General features: G+C 38.8%; 1 protein-coding gene across 1 annotated transcript in view; it reads right to left on the bottom strand.

Annotated features, from left to right (window-relative positions):
- Window positions 1-18091, bottom strand: part of lama2 (laminin, alpha 2) — a 234305-nt gene that overhangs the window by 41235 nt on the left and 174979 nt on the right. Inside the window, exons 36-39 of the mRNA XM_080290182.1 lie at window positions 15951-16093; window positions 14350-14448; window positions 12279-12390; window positions 3374-3536 (exon numbers count right to left, since the gene is read on the bottom strand). Of these exons, the coding sequence (XP_080146308.1) occupies window positions 3374-3536; window positions 12279-12390; window positions 14350-14448; window positions 15951-16093 (517 nt within the window). The remainder of the gene's footprint in view (window positions 1-3373; window positions 3537-12278; window positions 12391-14349; window positions 14449-15950; window positions 16094-18091) is intronic.

Genomic DNA, 18091 nt, shown 5'->3' with positions numbered 1-18091 from the left:
CAGAGAGCAGCAGGTAAGCGCATGGTCCCTCCTGCTAGCCCTCAATGTCTACGTGTATTTAAAATTGAGAGGTGGGCAACGACGCCAGGGGTGAGGTGTACACCCTGATGGTACTTTGGACTCCGTGTATCGTGCCCACCCCCAAGATCCTATATGTATGTGTAATGAGAGTGTGAGTAATGTGAATGTCTAAGTTGTGGGATAAAATTGAGGCAGAGGCAGCCAGAAGGGGACAGGGGGGGGGGGGGGGGGGGGGTAGCCTCCTCTGCACCCTGGTGACATACCCCTACTCCATGATGTGAACTTTTAGAAAGCAGAAATACTTTCAAACAGTTTAGTAGCCATATGCTTACCAGTGAGTCCTGTAATGAGTGCAATTTTTAACCTTCAGCATTAAAAAGGACTACAAGGATCTAGTGTCCTCCAGTTAAGAGTACTCAGAGGACAATTTCATATAATTTTAGGGACATATGGAAGGTAATGATTTGATCTGATGACAATTTAATGAACCCTGTGGAGAATAGCAAGAGAAAGTCAAAGTTAAAAAAATATAACGGGCGCATCTAACAATTAATTATTACAACATCATTATATACTAATGCTGCATGTGAATGAAAGTAACATTTGCAGCACACTGCAAAGTTTTTGAACTCTGGCATATCTAGATGAAATATAAACAGTATGCATAATTGTGCCAGCTTTGCTCATTTTAGCACTTGTTTTTTGCTAGCGTTTTCTTTGCTCCCCTCAGGGCTCAGTGAAATAATGCACTGTGAACTGACAGGCAAGTCACTGAATAGCAGTGGCAACTTCTCTTTGTCTCTGTTTTTCCTCATATGTTATCCCATCACAACTCGCTGTCCATCTGTTAGCTGTTCCCCTGTCCCTCTGTGACTTTTCTTCTCACTACCTGTTCTTTGTATGGCTGTGTCTTTCTCCGCTTCTGCCCCCGCGGTGATACTTTTAATTAACTCATCGACCTTGTCAACATTTACTGCTCAAAGGGACAGACAAAGAGAGGGAGCAAAGGAGGGAAGACGGGAACAGATTACAAATTCCATCAAATGCATTGAGAGAGACAGAAAGTGTGGGAACGCAAAGGGGGAAACATCAACAGGGCTTTAGGACACATAGCAATCAGATCTCTGTAAGTGGGAGTGGTTTACATCTGATACCCAATGTCCAAAAAAAGAAAGAAAGAAATCACAAAGGAATGATGGGTTTGCTTAATTTAACCTCTACATATTACCTAACAATTTTCCAAATACTCAGTGCAGTGTTGTTTTACAAATGAAGGTGATTTTCTTTTATTCCCGGCATTCACGGAAAGTTCCATAAACAAATAGAATCTAAATGAAACTAGTTTCTAACTCTTGAAAATATCAAGTCTGACATCATTTGCAGTTTACTTTATCAATACACGCGGCAGAATTTTCTTTATTTAAATGGCCAGAAACAAACATAGTGCATTTACAAAGTAATTACACACAAGTTTAATTTTTTTCAAACTAATTTACCGCAAACCATAAGTAGAAATGTCCACTTTGTGACAATACAAAAGGTGATTTTGCAAAAAGCGAATGTATTTCTTACTTCCTGCCTTCTGCACACTCTACCCAGGCAGCAACCTTGCTAAAATCAAACCGAGTATTTACAAGTGAGAGAAAATCTCTGAAGCAGAGTGTTTTGTACACATTGGAACAATGTCCTGGCACCACTCACAATTTCATGAGTAAAAACAGCTCAAAGTAAATGCAAAGTCTTGAACAAGTGAGAGCAAAATAACTGGTAGGTGGAATCCTGGAGTCACATCAAACAAATGTGTTGATTTCTTTCATCTGCATTCTTTTATCTCTTTATTATCACTAAATTTAGAAACATCATGTTTCAAATTGATGCTGAAAAGCGAGTTTGTGAACTAAATAAGCATTCAGAATATTCAAGCTGTACTATTATAAGCCAATATTACCAGATTGTTCAGAAAACCCTTCAGATGATCCAAAATGCTGCAGCAAGATAATATTTCCCAGATGGTGGTGTCTCTCTTTGGCTTCCGGTTAAATCAAGAATTGAATTAAAATCATTCTCCTCACATTTTCGGGGTGGCTGTAGCTCAGGTGGTAGAGCAGGTCATCTACTAATCAGAAAGTTGGTGGTTTGATCCCTGGCTGCTCCAGTCTGCATGCCAAATATCCTTGTGCGAGATACTAACCCCAAGTTGCTCTCCAATGCTTCCATCTGAGTGTGAATGTGTTTGAATGTTAGACAGAAAGCGCTTAAGCACAGAAAAAAGTGCTTGAATGAATGGGTGATGTATAATGTTGTATAAAGCGCTTTAAGTGCTCAAGTAGAGTAAAAGTGCTATATAAGAACCATCCCATTTACTGTAGAAAGTCCGCTCATATCTTCCTCAATCAGGCCTCCTCATATCTTAAAGAGCCAGTAGTACTATATTATCTTAATAGAGCATTTTGTGGTTCATATTGTATTTAAAAGCAGAATGGGAGGCTGAGCCTTCGGCTATCAGGCCCCTCTCTTGTGGAGCTAGCTCCCGGTTTGAATTTGGTAGACAGACTTAAGATTAGACTTTAAACTTTGGCCTTTTGATAAAGCTTAAACTTTTGGCTTTATCACAAGACCCTCAGCATCCCTTGGTTATGCTGATATAGGTCCAGGCTGCTGCAGGACTTGTGATGTACTGAGCACTTCATCTCCACTCACCTCAATTTATTCTTTGTGTGTTTACATGGCACTGTTGTGTCTTCTCTCTCCCACATGGACTTTTTCGTCTTGTCTCCCCCTGTTCTCCTTTCTTCATTTCGCTTCACCCCCCCCCCCCCCCCCCAAACATGTCACAGCACGTGGTTGCTTCTATCTGAATCTGCTTCTGCTGGAGGTTTCTTCCTGATAAAAGGCAGTTTTTCCTTCCCACCATCACCCAATGCTTGATCATAGATTTATTTGTCTGGTTGATGTGATTTCCACTGTTACACTAGGTTTTTTTCTTTCCACTATAAAGCACCTAGAGATAACAGTTGTGATTTGAATCTACAAATTTTACAAAAAATAAAATAAAAATAATGAAGACAGCGAGAAAGAGAAACATCAAGCATCCTCAAAAAGTGCCCATAGCATGGATGCTCACTTTTTCTCTTGTACTCAGACATGACTGTTAGCATGTTTTATCTCTGTATATTACCACCTTATGGTTTGCACACACTCCGTTGCATATGTCTAAAACAATGGCTGGTCTGTTTACTTAGTTTTCCTTTTGTGTGTGTGTGTGTGTGTGTGTGTGTGTGTGTGTGTGTGTGTGTGTGTGGGAGATAGAAAAACATGACCTCTGTACATATGTGTTCATGTGTTTCCATACTTGTTTTCCTCCTCTGCAATAACTTTCTTCCCTCCCAGCTGTCGTTGCCTCATCTCATGCAGCATAGCCTGGATCTCCTCCTTCATCTCGCTCAGGCTTTTTTCTGGAGTTCCACCTCTCCGTGAAAGAGACTGATTCAACTCAGCAGCCTTTGATTCGAGGTCTGGAGACAAAGACACAACGTGAAAGTAGTCTGAATCTAGAACACGGCAGGTGGACAGACTCAATTCATGCAGTCACAGTTTTACAAGCATTTCAGATTCACTGAAATTTCCTCAGGGTTAATAATGAACTTTTATATTTTAAATATATAGGTATTATCAAGTTCGGATGTTTTTATTTTAGTCACCTTAACAGTTCTGCTTAGCTTCGCTAACAAACCTTTCAGCAACCAAGAGCAGAAAAACTTCAAAACAAGCTTTGAAACACACCACTGACACGTAATCATCTTATGAAATCAGTTTATACACTGGCCAGCAATTCCTGTAATGACATATTCACTTTATATTTTAGAGCAGTTTTATTTTTTACTCTCTCCTGGGAAAATAATCTGGGTATTTTCAGTTGTTAGATGATCAAATTTAGTTTAAAAACAACATTAACACACCAGAGCTTGGTGCATGAAAGGGAGAGTCTAATCTATTTATCAGAGCTAAAGATTTCTCTGTCAGTTCTTTGTGGATTTGTCACCATGATCAGCTTCTTTGACAATTTTCAGTAGTTAGTCTGTTATATACAAGACAAACAGCCAAGAGGGTCAATCTCCTTTTAGTGTATAGGCAATATACAGCCCAACTGTGTAAGCAAAATAACTCCATAAAGATGGATAAAAACATGAAAAAAAATGTCCTATTTAGTAGGGCTGTTCGATATAATGATATATATCGGATGACGATATAAAAACGTCTATCGTTTCATTTTACACTATAGTTTGTTTCATGGTGTCGCAAAATAAACTGTTTACGGCAATATTTTTTCATTGTTTTGATGGTCACTGTAGTGGCTATATTCATTTCTTAAAGTTCTCTCTTTCTCTTATATTTTATATAACCACACTACGGACAGACAAGCGCCTGTTTTTATGCGTTGTCGTTAGCAACAACGACGGTAACAGCATCGCGTTTTCGCTTGTTTATGTTCCACATAAACCTTTCACAATAAAGCTCAAGATTAGTGATGTGCGATACCACTGATTTCCTTTCTGATCCGATACCAAGTAACATTCAGGGTGGTATCGACAATACTGATACTTTGTACAAAAACGTATTTTATTTATTGTATCTCAAATTATAGCATCATTATGATTACAGGACATCAGATTACTTCTTCTTATCACTTAATAATGCAGAGTTCATCATATAGAAATAAAAAAAACCTGAAGTTGTGCTATTTGAACACCTTGCCTGCCTGCAGCACTAAAGGACTCTGTGAGAGACGTCTGTCTTGCCCTAGCAGCACCTGTCCCTCTCCTCCTCTTCAGTCTCAACATACGCTCGTCATATTCTGTGATATGATTTACTCTGAGGTGTTTGACAAGGTTAGTGATGTTGCCACAACCATACATGCCAACCCTCCCGATTTTTCCGGGAGAATACCGAATTTCAGTGCCCCTCCCGAAAATCTCCCGGAGCCACCATTCTCCCGAATTTCTCCCGATTTTCCACCCGGACAACAAAATTGAAAAACCATATCGCAGAATCCAATTCCAGTTTCCAACAATGGCGACAGCTACTTGGTTTTAATATTACTCTTATTTCTCTTTCTTGGTCGCAAAAAAACTTTTAACATATTTTCAGGTGAGAATGTAGCTGTGTAAACTTCAAATATCGTCTTCAAACCCCCGCGGTCTTTCGCTACTCGGGTTAAACATGATATATAAGTCACTTAAGATAACTTAAAAATGTTATTGTTTGGCTTTTTCAGTGTTTTATTTGTTCGTGAGTAAATCGGTTTGGCTGAGATTAAAGTTATTAGATTCGATTAATTTAAATTTAACTTTATTAATCCCTCGGGATTAATACAGCTGAATAAACGTCAAAAAGAAAATGATTAAACAGAAGTGTGAGACGGTCGAGTGTTTACACCAGCGCCCGGTTATATTTTAGATAGCAAGGAGCAGACGGCAGAGTTTCACTCCACCGAGGGAACTCATGACGTACTACCCGGCTTTCTTTAGACCACGAAGGCCGGGTCCTCAGGTGGAAGCGGCCTCTGAATTTGGACACCCCCACTGTTTCCGGGTCGGCCAAACATTTAACGTATTTTATCCGATAAATAAACACTGTAAAATGTATTCCCCCCCAACAGCCCTAGTATGGCCACAACACCTCACTCTTGGAGCACTTTTTTGCCACATGTATCGCAAACCACGTCTCAGCTGTTTGTGGAGGTAAAATAAGTCCTCACATGACTCCAATTAGGCTCAGCCATTGTTGTGCGTGTGCACGCCAAGGGGCGCGAGACATTTATACAGCCGTATTTCGCACATGACTATGAAAGGCGGAAGAGGAAGTAGTTCCTTTGAATGTAGACAATCCGAATGATATTACTAAAATATCGATATTTTAATGTGAGAATCGATTCTAGACCATAAATGATTGGTATCGGAGGAATCGATATTTCAGGATCGATCCGCACATCACTACTCAAGATCCTGTTGAGACTTTTCAAAATAAACGTAATCACGTGAAAGAGCAGGTTATTTGCAGATGAGAAGTAAAAAAAGAGCGGCCGGGTGCTAAAAAATAAACCTTAGACTCAAACGTTAGGACAGGCTTTTCCCCGCAGCACGCCGTGTAATAAATACTCACAAAGAAAACGGCAGCCGTTACAACTTATGTCTAAAAATGTGTAGTTTCATGCATCGGTTAAAACACTCGACTCCAGCTACATGACGCGCAGCTGGAAACACTTCCTGCAAGTCGAGCTTCCCGAGATTCACAGAATTTACAGAAAATGTTGCATTTTTGTGATTTATATCGTTATTGGGACGATAGAATTCTTATATCGGGATATGAGATTTGGGTCATATCGCACAGCCCTACTATTTAGTGCAAAGAAGTAAAACTACATTCTGAAAATGTTCACACCACGCAAACTGTTAATTTACAAAACGGATAGTGGACACTCTAACATTCAGCAAATGATTCAGCACAAATTTCATGGCAATCCATTAGCTGCTGAGAAATTTCAGCCATCACTAAAGTAGTGGACAGAAACTGCACAAAATACTAAATTCATCATCCACAGATTGAATTTTCTAAACCTGTATGACTTTAATCTAATGATGGAAACACTGTGTTTTCAAGTATTATCTTGCCTGTTCAGTCCACAGCATTATTATAAGGTAGAATTATCAGAGGGACAACTCAGACTGAGCAGTTTGGAGATAATGTTAGAGAGGCATGGCTGAGATGGTTTGGACATGTGCAGAGGAGGGATAGTGGATGTATTGGACAAAGGTTGCTGAATGCTGTGCTGCCAGGCCAGAGGAAAAGAGGACGACCACATAGGAGTGAAGGAGGACATGCAGAGGACTGGTGTGACAGAAGTGGATGCTAGGGACAGTTTGAGAAGTGCACACAGAAATCCTCTTCATATATACAGAGATGTACCACAGCCAAACAGATGAACACGCCAAACCTGATGGACATTCTGTCTTTGGCAAAGTCTGACAGTAAGACACAAATGCACACGCTAAAGCTCTATTCAAAGCAAAGGAGTTTATGTCTGCCCCTCTTTAATTAAATTACAGCTAGTGAAATCTCAAACTAATCAATAATTAAAATACAGTAAAAAAAAGAGACTCTATGGCTATTCAAACTGCTGCAACCCTAATGAGAAGTGTGTCTGTGTATTTGCTTATGCAAAACGAAAACAGAAGAGGGAAAAACTGAATGTGTGTTTGTGTGGTTTGTGTGTCTGCTGTAATGCTGCAATCCTTTCTCATTTGAAATGTAAACACAATATGATTAAAGTAAGTTCAAAGTTAAACGGAGTATGTGAGTGTTTGGAAGGTGTTTGTGTACGGGTGGGCCTGAGTGTATGTGTGCGCAGTTGTGGCAATGCAGCATTTCCGCTCATTTAAAATGTAAACATGCCGTGATTAGAGCCAAGACAGAAGTAAAGCCATCATGCTAATGAACAGCTGTACTGCATGTGTGTATGTGTGCGCATGTTGCATTTGTGTGTGCGTATGTCTATGAGTTTGTAAGTGTGTGTCACAGCCATATAATTACATAGTAGGATTTAAAAGCCAATTAAACACTTAAAACGTGGATGGAATCATATTATGCTATCTAGTAAACACAGGCACGCACACAGAGAAAAGTGTGTACAGTATTATTATGTGTGTGCATGTGTGTGGCTGTGCATGCGCAGCTGTATGAATGTGTGTGTACATTGGCATCAGTGTTTGTGTATCTGGTGTGTGTGTGTGTGTGTGTGTGTGTGTGTGTGTGTGTGTGTGTGTGTGTGTGTGTGTGTGTGTGTGTGTGCATGCGCACGCGTTTGTGATAGCCACTAATTAAGTCTCTAATTGCTGCTCTCAATCATCCAGTGAGCTGCAACACAGTCTCTCTTTTCCTCTCTCAGAAACAAACACGTGCGCGCACACAACCATAATCACACAATGATTAGGCAGAGGGCCAGAGAGCTGGGAGCAACAACAAGAAGAGGACAGTTTCATCACAGCCAGCCAGAATGGGTTGGTTTAGTAACTTTCTTTTATCACACAAGCCATAAAATTTTCATAGTGGAAATCAAAATATTTCATTATTTGACTACACAGTTTTAGAAAGAGCACACTTGTTTGTTGTTCCCACCTAATATCAGCAAAGGGGAGGAAGAGCCACTTATAAATAGATTTATTTGTGCTAAGCCTAAGTAGAATTCAATTAGAGTTGCTCAGGATAAAGTGACTAAAACTAGAGCCACACACGCACATATATAACTATTTTATATATATAACCATTTTCACCAACAAGAATATTATTTTTTTTTAAAGCTTTGACTGTCTAACTGGAGCAGTTATTGAAAGGGAAAACACAGAGAACAACACATTAGACAACAGGGAGCGACTGTGGAAACAGGTGACAAACCAAGCTGCACTCAAGATCCACTTATTCGCTCGCTATGGAGCTTTTATCAGCAGATAAAGTTTAGGTGGTTACCATGGAGCTGCAGTGTTTTTAGTTTTTCTGTTAAAGGGTTGTGTCTTTTGTCCATACTAAAACACCTTTTTCCAGCCAGCATGAATACAAGTAATAAAAAAAAAAAACTCAGAATAGGGGAAAAAAAAACACTTTTGTGACAGCAAAGTTTATCTAAAAATGAGAGTTCAAAAACAAGTGAGTGGAGACTGTTTGAAATCGGCAGCTTTTTCTAATGCCAAAGATGCAGTGGGTTAAAAAAATATCTTGGTGATGGCACACTGCATTGAATTGTGTCACTGATGTTTACTTTGTTAAATGTGAAAAAAGGGGAGTAGCTTTTCTTTCTTCACAGTTCATCCTACACTGGACCTGAGTCCACCCGCTGTCGGCAACAACCTGTTTAACCTAGTGCCCACATAGCCAGTTCACTGCTGGCTGGTCCTTGTAAACAGAGGCTTTACAAATAGGCTGATTTTCCCACAGCCAGAGCCATGTGCCAGGGATAACCACATCAGGGATATAATCTCAGTGACATACACAACCAAGAGTACAAACGATTGTTCGAAACTGTTCATTTAGGATAGTTCAAAGTCTTTATAGGGATAACTTGCACATAAACTAACTTCATTATTCGAAACTTTGTCCATTTTATTTAGATTCCACCACTGCAACACACTACCAGAGAAAAAGTGTAGTAGTCCACTTTAAGGCTAATATTGAAACAACAGGGACTAAATGTGGTGTCAGCTGTAATAGTAGGTAAAGAAGAGCATGAAGGGTTCTAGTACAACCAAAGTGTCGAGCAAAAAAGCACTTTTGGCTAAACAAAAGCTCAAAAGCTACACGTTCAATTCTCGTCCACTCCCACACGGAAGACTGCTAATGGCTTGGAATCCCTAAACAAAGCAGTGAAACCTCTTTTATACTTGAGTTATCATCTGTTGTGTTTATTTTGTGTTGAGTCAAAGAAGAAAACTAATCACAAGCTGGTCACGAAGCCACTGTTGACAGAGCTGAAGGAGGAGATGCAGCAGCTGCACCAGCAAAAAAAAAAAAAAAAAAAGGAGACTGGAGCTGAATTGAGTGACCTGCTAGTTACATATGCAGAGTATATATTTGTGTGTGAGTGTCTGTGGGCGCATGTGTGCGTAAGACAGAGCCAAAGAAAGAAGCAATCTGCCTGAAGTCGTCACTGCTGGAGGAAACCATCTGGAAAAAACTGCAAAGTCCTGAGAGACTCTTTTACACCAGCATCCCGCTTTTGGACAGTACTTATCCCTAAATCTGTGGCTACATGGATAATATATGATTCGTGGTTAAACAAAGACACCACATGAAGAACTCAAACAAACAAACAAATAATAGTGAAGAAATACCTTTAAGTTGTGAAAATATTTTGGTTCAAATTAATTGAAAATTAATTTAAAGGTGCTGTAAGCCAATATTATTCTATTAACAGTGAATCAAAGCAGCAGGGTTGTTTGAATTCTTAAACCTACAAAGATTTCCTTCTGAGCTACAAGCTTGTTGTTCTAATTTTCTGAAATGCAACGTTACCGTTCTGATTCACCGCTCTCTTGCCTCTTATCAAGACACAGCAAAAATTCTTTATTGTTTTATTATTTATTGTTTTTTCCTTTAAACGCCACTCTGCAGTACATACTTAGCACCACAGCAACGAGCTGGTGAACAGGAGCTGAACATTTACCATGAAAAAATATATTTTAAAAAAGGCCAATGTGGAAAAAAATCTTTAAAAAAAAAATTTGAAGCATGAATCTGTGTATGCATGAGCAATGCTGCTCAAGCTACCATTTGTGATTGAACAAGTACAGTACTTTTTCCTCCAAGCTTCTACCATGACCTGGATGACTGAGAACCCACAATAAGTACAGTATTGTGCAAAGATGTTGATCCGTTCTTCTCGGGAGGAAGAGTAACTTCTTAAAGTGTTCCTGATCAACAGTTTTCCAGGCTTTCTAAAGGTCTTACAAAATGTCTATTTGGATATTGGCTGCTTTTCACTTATTTTCAGTCCTTTTCTTGTAGCAGACAATTTTCAGAAGAATGTTTTTTTCTTCCTTTCTTGTATGTTAAGGCCATAAACACTGAACTATGAATCACTCAAGTGTAAAAAACAACTAGTTTGAAATTGTATCGTTAGGCAATGCTTGGCAGTCCGAGATATGCCAAGCAAACGAGATAATCCAAAGAAGAAGTGGCAGACTACAGCAGATTAACAGCATGTAAGAGATTCATCTGGCCCCTCAGTTTATCCATGTACTGTTCAATAAAGTCTCATCAGAAACCATCTCAGTGGAAGAAGCAATTTTTAAGTAAGAGGTGTGCATTATTGCACAAGAAGCAGACATTGCAACAAGGCATTGTCAAAATGTATAAAGAGATGTATACATGGAGTCAAGAAGCAGGTACAACAGTGAGTGCCTACAGCCATCTATAAAACATAGTGGAGGATCTATCATTGTTTGGGGCTACATTTCAAACAGTGGTGTTGGGTAACTTGTCAAAACTGAGTATTATGAACAATTGTGAACACAGAACAATGCCATCAGATTTTGATCCATCGGGCAATTCCATTTGGAAAAAGCGTCTGATTTAAAACTGCTTCGTTTTTCAGCATAACCATGATCCCAAGCACACTGCTAGGGCAATAAATGGCCCCGGACCTCAGCATTTTTTAAACAAAGAAGAGCTTTGAATGTCCTTCAAGAAGCCTGGAGAACTATTCCTGAGGACTAAAAGCAATTCTAACCTGGCTAAGAGAGTTCAGGCTGTGCTGAAGAATAAAGGTGCTCATACCAAATATTGATTTTGTAGTGCATTAAGCTTGTTAGAATGGTACAAACTGTTTTTACCTTGTACAGTTTATTTCACTATAATTATGTGGTCACATTTCAATAAATAACTGCACATATTTCCCATTTTCCTAGTAAAAGAAAGGCTGGCTCAAGATTTTTGTGTAGCACTGTAGTTCATGTGCACATGAGCTAGATTGTGCTTTAGAAGCCTCTTTTGCCACATGATGCTACTCTTCAAGGTAATGGAAGAGTTGCTTGCCAACTACCTACAAAACGAACAAAGCCAACTGAGTTGTTGCACCCAGTTATCTTGGTAGGTGCTCTCTTTATCACCGTGGTTAGCGATGCTGCAGCCTGCTGGATCTGTCTTTATTGGTCAGGCAACACTTTACTCCGGCAGCTGGCACAGAGCACTGGCAGCTGGCCCATCAGCGACTGTGTTTGAGCTACGTTTTCCATTAGTGATCTTACAAGGGGGTACTAAGATGTTTTGTTTGTCTCACTTTGAAAATGTCACACTTTCAAAGAATAATGATTGAATAGAACGAATACAAGCTGTTTACTCCGAGTAAATGCTGAAATGAGTCTTGGTTGTAACGACACTGCTCTTATCACAGTAATTATTTTATGTGCAATTCAACTTCAGTGTCATTCTGAAGATGCTGCATCTTTATTTAAATGGAGTTTTTAATGTGTTCTGTCATGATAATTATTCATTTCATTACGTTTTCATACTCTTCTGTCCCACTCTCCCGAAATGTAATAACCCAAATTTCCCATTGGGATCTGTTACGTGTAATATTCTCTAATTTAATGAAATGTGCTCTAATGACAGATGAAACTAGGGAGACAATAGACAGATAAATCCTGAAATCCCAGTTGGCAGGATATAGAGGAAGCTAATAGGGGAGAGGTGCTTCTCATTTCTGCTACCTTTAGCTCCGAGCAGTGTGTCCCTGATGAACTGCTCCAGGTCCTCGGCTCGTTTATGAATCCTGTCAGCATCATCCTCAACCTGCTCTCCATCAGCAGACACCTTAGTGGCCTGTACACAAAGACATATACGTTAGAAAATAATGAACAACTGCTGAATAAGTGAACGTATCGACTTCTATGGAGCGGAAAAAAGAAGGATGAGATCTTCAACGTAAAGGGCGATGAAAGCAATACATAAGCACTATTGATAATACTGTGCAAACAAATATAAGGATAAATGAATTACTGACATGAAATGAAAACAAAATATCAGACATTAACATGTTCACAAAGGACCAGGAAAACAAGAGACGGATGAATTTTTGACAGACATGAAAACAGTTCCATATACACTCAATGTACATGTACACGCACACACTGACAAAAAGAAAGTGTAGGTAATTACTGTTGTGATTTGACAAGACCATGCTATATCATTTTAGGTGGTTTGTGTGAGAGTATGTGTGTATGTGCGATGGGGTGTGGGGTGTGGGGGATAGTATTGCTGTCAACAAATGTCAAGGCCTCAGCCCCTAAAAGGCTGCAGCTTGACAGCACGAATGTGAGTGTTATTTTTCTCCATTTGGTATTTTTAGGTCCCCTCCACTCAAATAGTGTTTTTTTCCTTCTGTGTTGGTAAACTACTCTTACAGATAACTTTGACTCTCAAAATGGTAAAAAATGAGCACGTATTAGACAAAGAGTTTGTAGAATACTTCATTATTTATGTGGTATATAAAACTTTAGAGTGTTAACTTTTCATCTTAATTACTTTTATGCATGGACTGATTCTCAAACAGGTAGCGCAGCCCTGAACTTTTATTCTGTGGCATCACAGAATAATAGATGGAATAAACTAGACTCGATTTATATATCACTCTATGGGCTTTCACACACATTCAAAGAGCACTTTAATCTGTGCGCTTAAGACCTGTATCTACCCCGCATTCACACCAAGTTTAGAATCACCAATTAATCTATCTTTGGAAAGTGGGAGGAAGCTGGAGTACCTGAAGAAAACCTACGCAGGCTCAGGGAGAACATGAGTAGGTGTCAGGTGTCCTCCGTCCTGCAAAACCCTCAACTAAACCAAACTGTCTGAAACAGACTGTTTCCAGCTGTATATTCCATGTGAGATATGAAAACTTTGGAACTCTCTGGAGTTCATGTGTGACAACCACTTTATTTTATTAATATCCAACCACTTAGCTACTCATCCGCGCCCAGCTGAGCGATATAGCTGACCAAAAGAAGCAACACAGAGCTCCAGAGGGTGGGAAAGCTATTCATGACATCAGGTTTGCTTTGAAAAACAAACCATCAAAGTGAAACTGCCATGATAAAGTCCTTAAAATGCCCTTTAAGACATTTTTGACCAACTGGTACAAGTTATTCTGCACTTCATCTTCATTATTTTTGCATAGTATGGGAAACACCACTAAAAAGAAACATGCATGTAAAAATATAGGATTTAAAAGTTGTGTAAAAATCTGCTTTAAAAATTAGTAAAATGCTCAAAATATGCTTCTCTGACCCTCAATAATACTGGTATATGTTAGCATTTAAAATCTAGATTATCTCGACAAAGAATGGAACAAAAGGCAATCGACATCCAAAGAAGAGCTTTGAATCTCATTCAAGAAGCCTGGAGAACTATTTCTGAAAGAAAGTTCAAGAAAGCTTGCGTAAGAGAAGACTTTTAGAATTGTACAAACTCGATTTTTACCTTACATCCTTTATCTGTATTTATGATTGCATGTTTCAGTGGATAGCAGCACTTAATTCCCAGTGTCTCAGTACTATATATCTATATTTTGACATCCCAGACAGCAAAAACTGTTACACACAATGCGAAAGTTGTTCTTCCTGCACATCTGTTGCTTTAAACTATCATCTCAGTGCCTGTCACAATGTGTATTTGCTCTCCGGCTGCACACAAAGAAAGAGTGAAACAAGGATAAAGACAGGACGAAGGCAGACAACGATGGAGACAAAATTTGAGTCAAAAGAAAAATTCAAAGGTTTTTACCCTGCTGTGTAGCTGGTCCATCTCTGTAACCAGCGATCCCAGGTTGGAGTCAGCCAGTTGCAGTAATCTCTCTGGAGCTTTCTGAGGCGACAACATGTGCTGCCAGAGAGAAACAGAGAGATGAAGGAATTATGGAGAGAAATGTCTGACACATTTTGGCCCTGGGCTAGGCTTTTGAACTGTCTGGCTTTGTGCCGTAGAGCTAAAAAGAAAAGAATAAACAAGTGCGTGCAAAAGGCAAGGAAGACATAAATAATTCAATTGTAAACACATCTGATAAACATATTTAAATTGTCTCAAAGTGCAGTGTGTATTAGCAATATAAATGTGGCAACTTTATGGAATTGTAATTAAGCGCTTGGAAAATTTTGAAAAACTCACTAAGGAGTGTTAATGCAGGATAATCCTTTACCTACAGAACATCTTAAGTGAGCTAAAGTGAGTGTCTCAATGTACGACCATATATTTGATTACACAGCACTTTAAAATGCTTTCTACTTGGTTTATTTTTTACAATAAACCAAGTAGTAGTTATAGTACATATTTTCTTTTGTAAAACCTTTGAAGCACAAAACATTTCCATTCGGTCATCTAGCCATCTTTGCATCCTTCTATACTGCTTGTCCAACTTAGTAGGCTATTTATGCCGCCTATTAGTTTAAAAAGTGTAAAAAAGTGGGGTACGCCCTGGACATGTCACCAGTCTATCACAGGGCTGAAACACAAAAGTACATATTTCCCTGTGGTGTGTGTAGGACTCACTGTGACTTGATAATTGTACCAGTGGTCTTTAGACCTCAGGGGGAAGTAATGAGCCCACTAGAGACTGACACATCATAGTGAGGCCAAAAAAAATGTTTCACTAGAAAAAGAAGGCAGCATTTGAATGGTTCACAAACAGAAGCAGTCGAAGTATCATAACATGTCATGCACATGTTAATCAGTAGATTCATTAGATAAGTTTACCATGTTGTAGTAGTGTTAGAATGCACAATGAGTATCAGTATGCCCTACATAGAGCATTCAAGTAACGCCTCATAAAAAGTAGTATGCAACCAATGGTCACAACCATTGGTAACATTAGATACCAGCATCTGCTGTTCTAATAAAAATTGTAAAAGAGTAAAAAGAGAAATGCATCATAACAAAAGGAATAACAGGCTAAGGAGGACAGCGAAGCAAAGTAAGTTACAATAATCAAGTCGGGCGGAATTTAAAGGGAGTATTAAAAGTCTCAAATTACTGGGTGTAAGACAAGGCACCGATTAAAATGTTCCTTAGATGAAAGAAACAAGATTTGGATCTTAGAGTCTCACAAAACAAAACAAAACAAAAAACGATGCAAAGGTTCTCAGTAGAATATTTGATATTGTTGGCAGGGGGGCTGGTGTAATGACCGACCTCACTGGAGAAAATTCCATGTCCTAACACAAGAATCTCAGTTTTTCCAGAATTCAAATGGAGGAAATTTGAAGGCATCGAATTGAGGGACGCCACATATAGGTGGTCAAAGTAAGTCAAAGTAATGAAACCACTTGTAGTTATGACATGGGTTAAATAAAAGTAAATTCCAACTACTCTCACACATTTTTTTTTCTTACCTTGAGCTCCTCTGTCATGTTCTCAAATCGGTACAACACCTTATAAGGTGGTGGAAGGGGTGTCGTCAAAGTGACCTCATTGATGATGCTTAACAGGCGGTCCATATCGCTGATCAACAAACCAGAGCACTCATCATCGCAGGCTGGAGAAACAAGTAAAGACACACAGTCAGATGTAAGGCAGTGAGTCATGAGGGCGGCTAAAACCACAAACAGTCATTATGGGTTTGTGTCTGTGTGTGAGCTGACATGTTAACTTTTCGAGAAAGTTTGAGTTTTGAGTGCATTTTTACAACTGAATGTGTGTTTATATGGGCGAGCTCAGAAACACATCAATAAGGGACTGTGGTGACTGCTTGTGTTTTTCTGTTTAAGTGGCTCTGGCATCAGAAAGACAGGGCTGGTGATGCATGAAATTCAGCGCGCAGGGGCAAAAGTGCCTACTACAAGTACACACTGCAGGCTAAAAACACACAAACAGACACCCACACACACACACAAATATGCACGGCGCACACCAGGGAATTCACTAAGACACACACACATTCTCCTATATCGCGTGTGTATGAATTTCTTTGCCTTCTGCAGCCTGAGGCTGATTTATTACACAAATTAAAATTTCTGACAAGGGAAATCAAAGAAAAATTAAATAAAATAAAAACAGTTTCTACTCTATCAATCTCTGACAAAACAGCAAAACACAAATAAATCCATGCGTTCATGCAGTTTAATGCATACACACAAACCCACACATATATGCGCACACAGTGTACTGTGTGCAGACTACATTGTGTATGTGGGAGTAAATAGCTGCTTGTCAAATCAAAGCTATTCAAGAAGCTCACTGATGAAGGATTGCATTCACTAACTTCAGCACTGAGGGAAAACATTTTGTACTACAGAGATGGAGCTTGTAAGCAGTATGTTGAAGTCTGCTGATAGTGGATTTTAATAATGACACACAATATTATCCTACATGTGTGAGTCACTATACAACGGCAGTTGTTTTATCATTGCAAACATTTCCAGTGTGCCATTGAAATGATATATGTATTTACACCAAGCAAGTGTAATATTATTGTGTAAATGTTTTCTATTGAAGTGTGATAATAAAATAGTAAACTTCTATTGATATAGTAAATTATATGAGATTATAAGAGTTGTAAGGGTTACAAATGTAATGCAGTTTATGTAGTAGGTAGGTTTTGTAGGTGTCAAAACACCACTGAATTTAAAGGTGTGGCACTAAGCAAGTTCACAGAAACAACAGCGCAAATGTCCCCACCTGTGTCTTTAAAAAAACAAAAACTTTATATACACAGACAGAAGAAAAAAGATGGAGATTGAAGTTTGATTATAACATGAAAGTTATACTAATCACCAAATTTATGGCCAAAATAAGCAATTTTCTAATGACTTTACAGTCAAGTATTTTTAAGTTTGAAAAGTATTATTTCAGGGTGGGACTAAAACCAAAATGAATCTGTATATCCCTCAGTTTCCCTCATGTGATGTCTGGATCCATAAAAACAGGACAGTGATGGTCAAAATGTTCCACCCACCAACGGTTTCCATCTTCTGAATACTCAGTGATCAATATATTGTGTTCCCAATTATTTTGCATCAGACTGATAAGTCCAAAGTCAGTTTGTCTAAATTAAAGTTACAACACTTAAAATATTTGTCAATTTTTGACAATGGGAAAATTAATTGAATTATTTCATTTAATAGGGAAGCCCATTGCAGTCACATTGTAATTCAGTTTAATCTAATTTAGAAATAAGCTATATCCTGACTTATTACATAGCTATAATGCTATCCACCTGTTAAGATCAAGCACTAGCGATTCTGTTGGTCAGGCTTTGAACGTCATGTAGTGATATGGATCTTGGTTTTAAAGTTTATATAAAATGCCCAGCAAGTTTCTTTTCCATTATTAAGCAGATATAGTCTTTAGTTATAACTGTACACCATGATACTGTGTAGTTTATTCTCAATTTTCTTCCTGAATTTCTTCTTCTTTGGGTGCGTTTACTAATGTACCCATTACAAAATCTATTGACATTAAGGGGCAATTCTTAGCAAACAGCATTATACAACAAATTTAGGAGCTGCATGCATGTCACTACTTCTGACTCCAA

This window comes from Astatotilapia calliptera, chromosome 15, assembly GCF_964374335.1.
Source record: "Astatotilapia calliptera chromosome 15, fAstCal68.1, whole genome shotgun sequence".
NCBI lineage: Eukaryota > Metazoa > Chordata > Actinopteri > Cichliformes > Cichlidae > Astatotilapia > Astatotilapia calliptera.
This window is presented reverse-complemented; position numbering and strand designations above follow the sequence as displayed.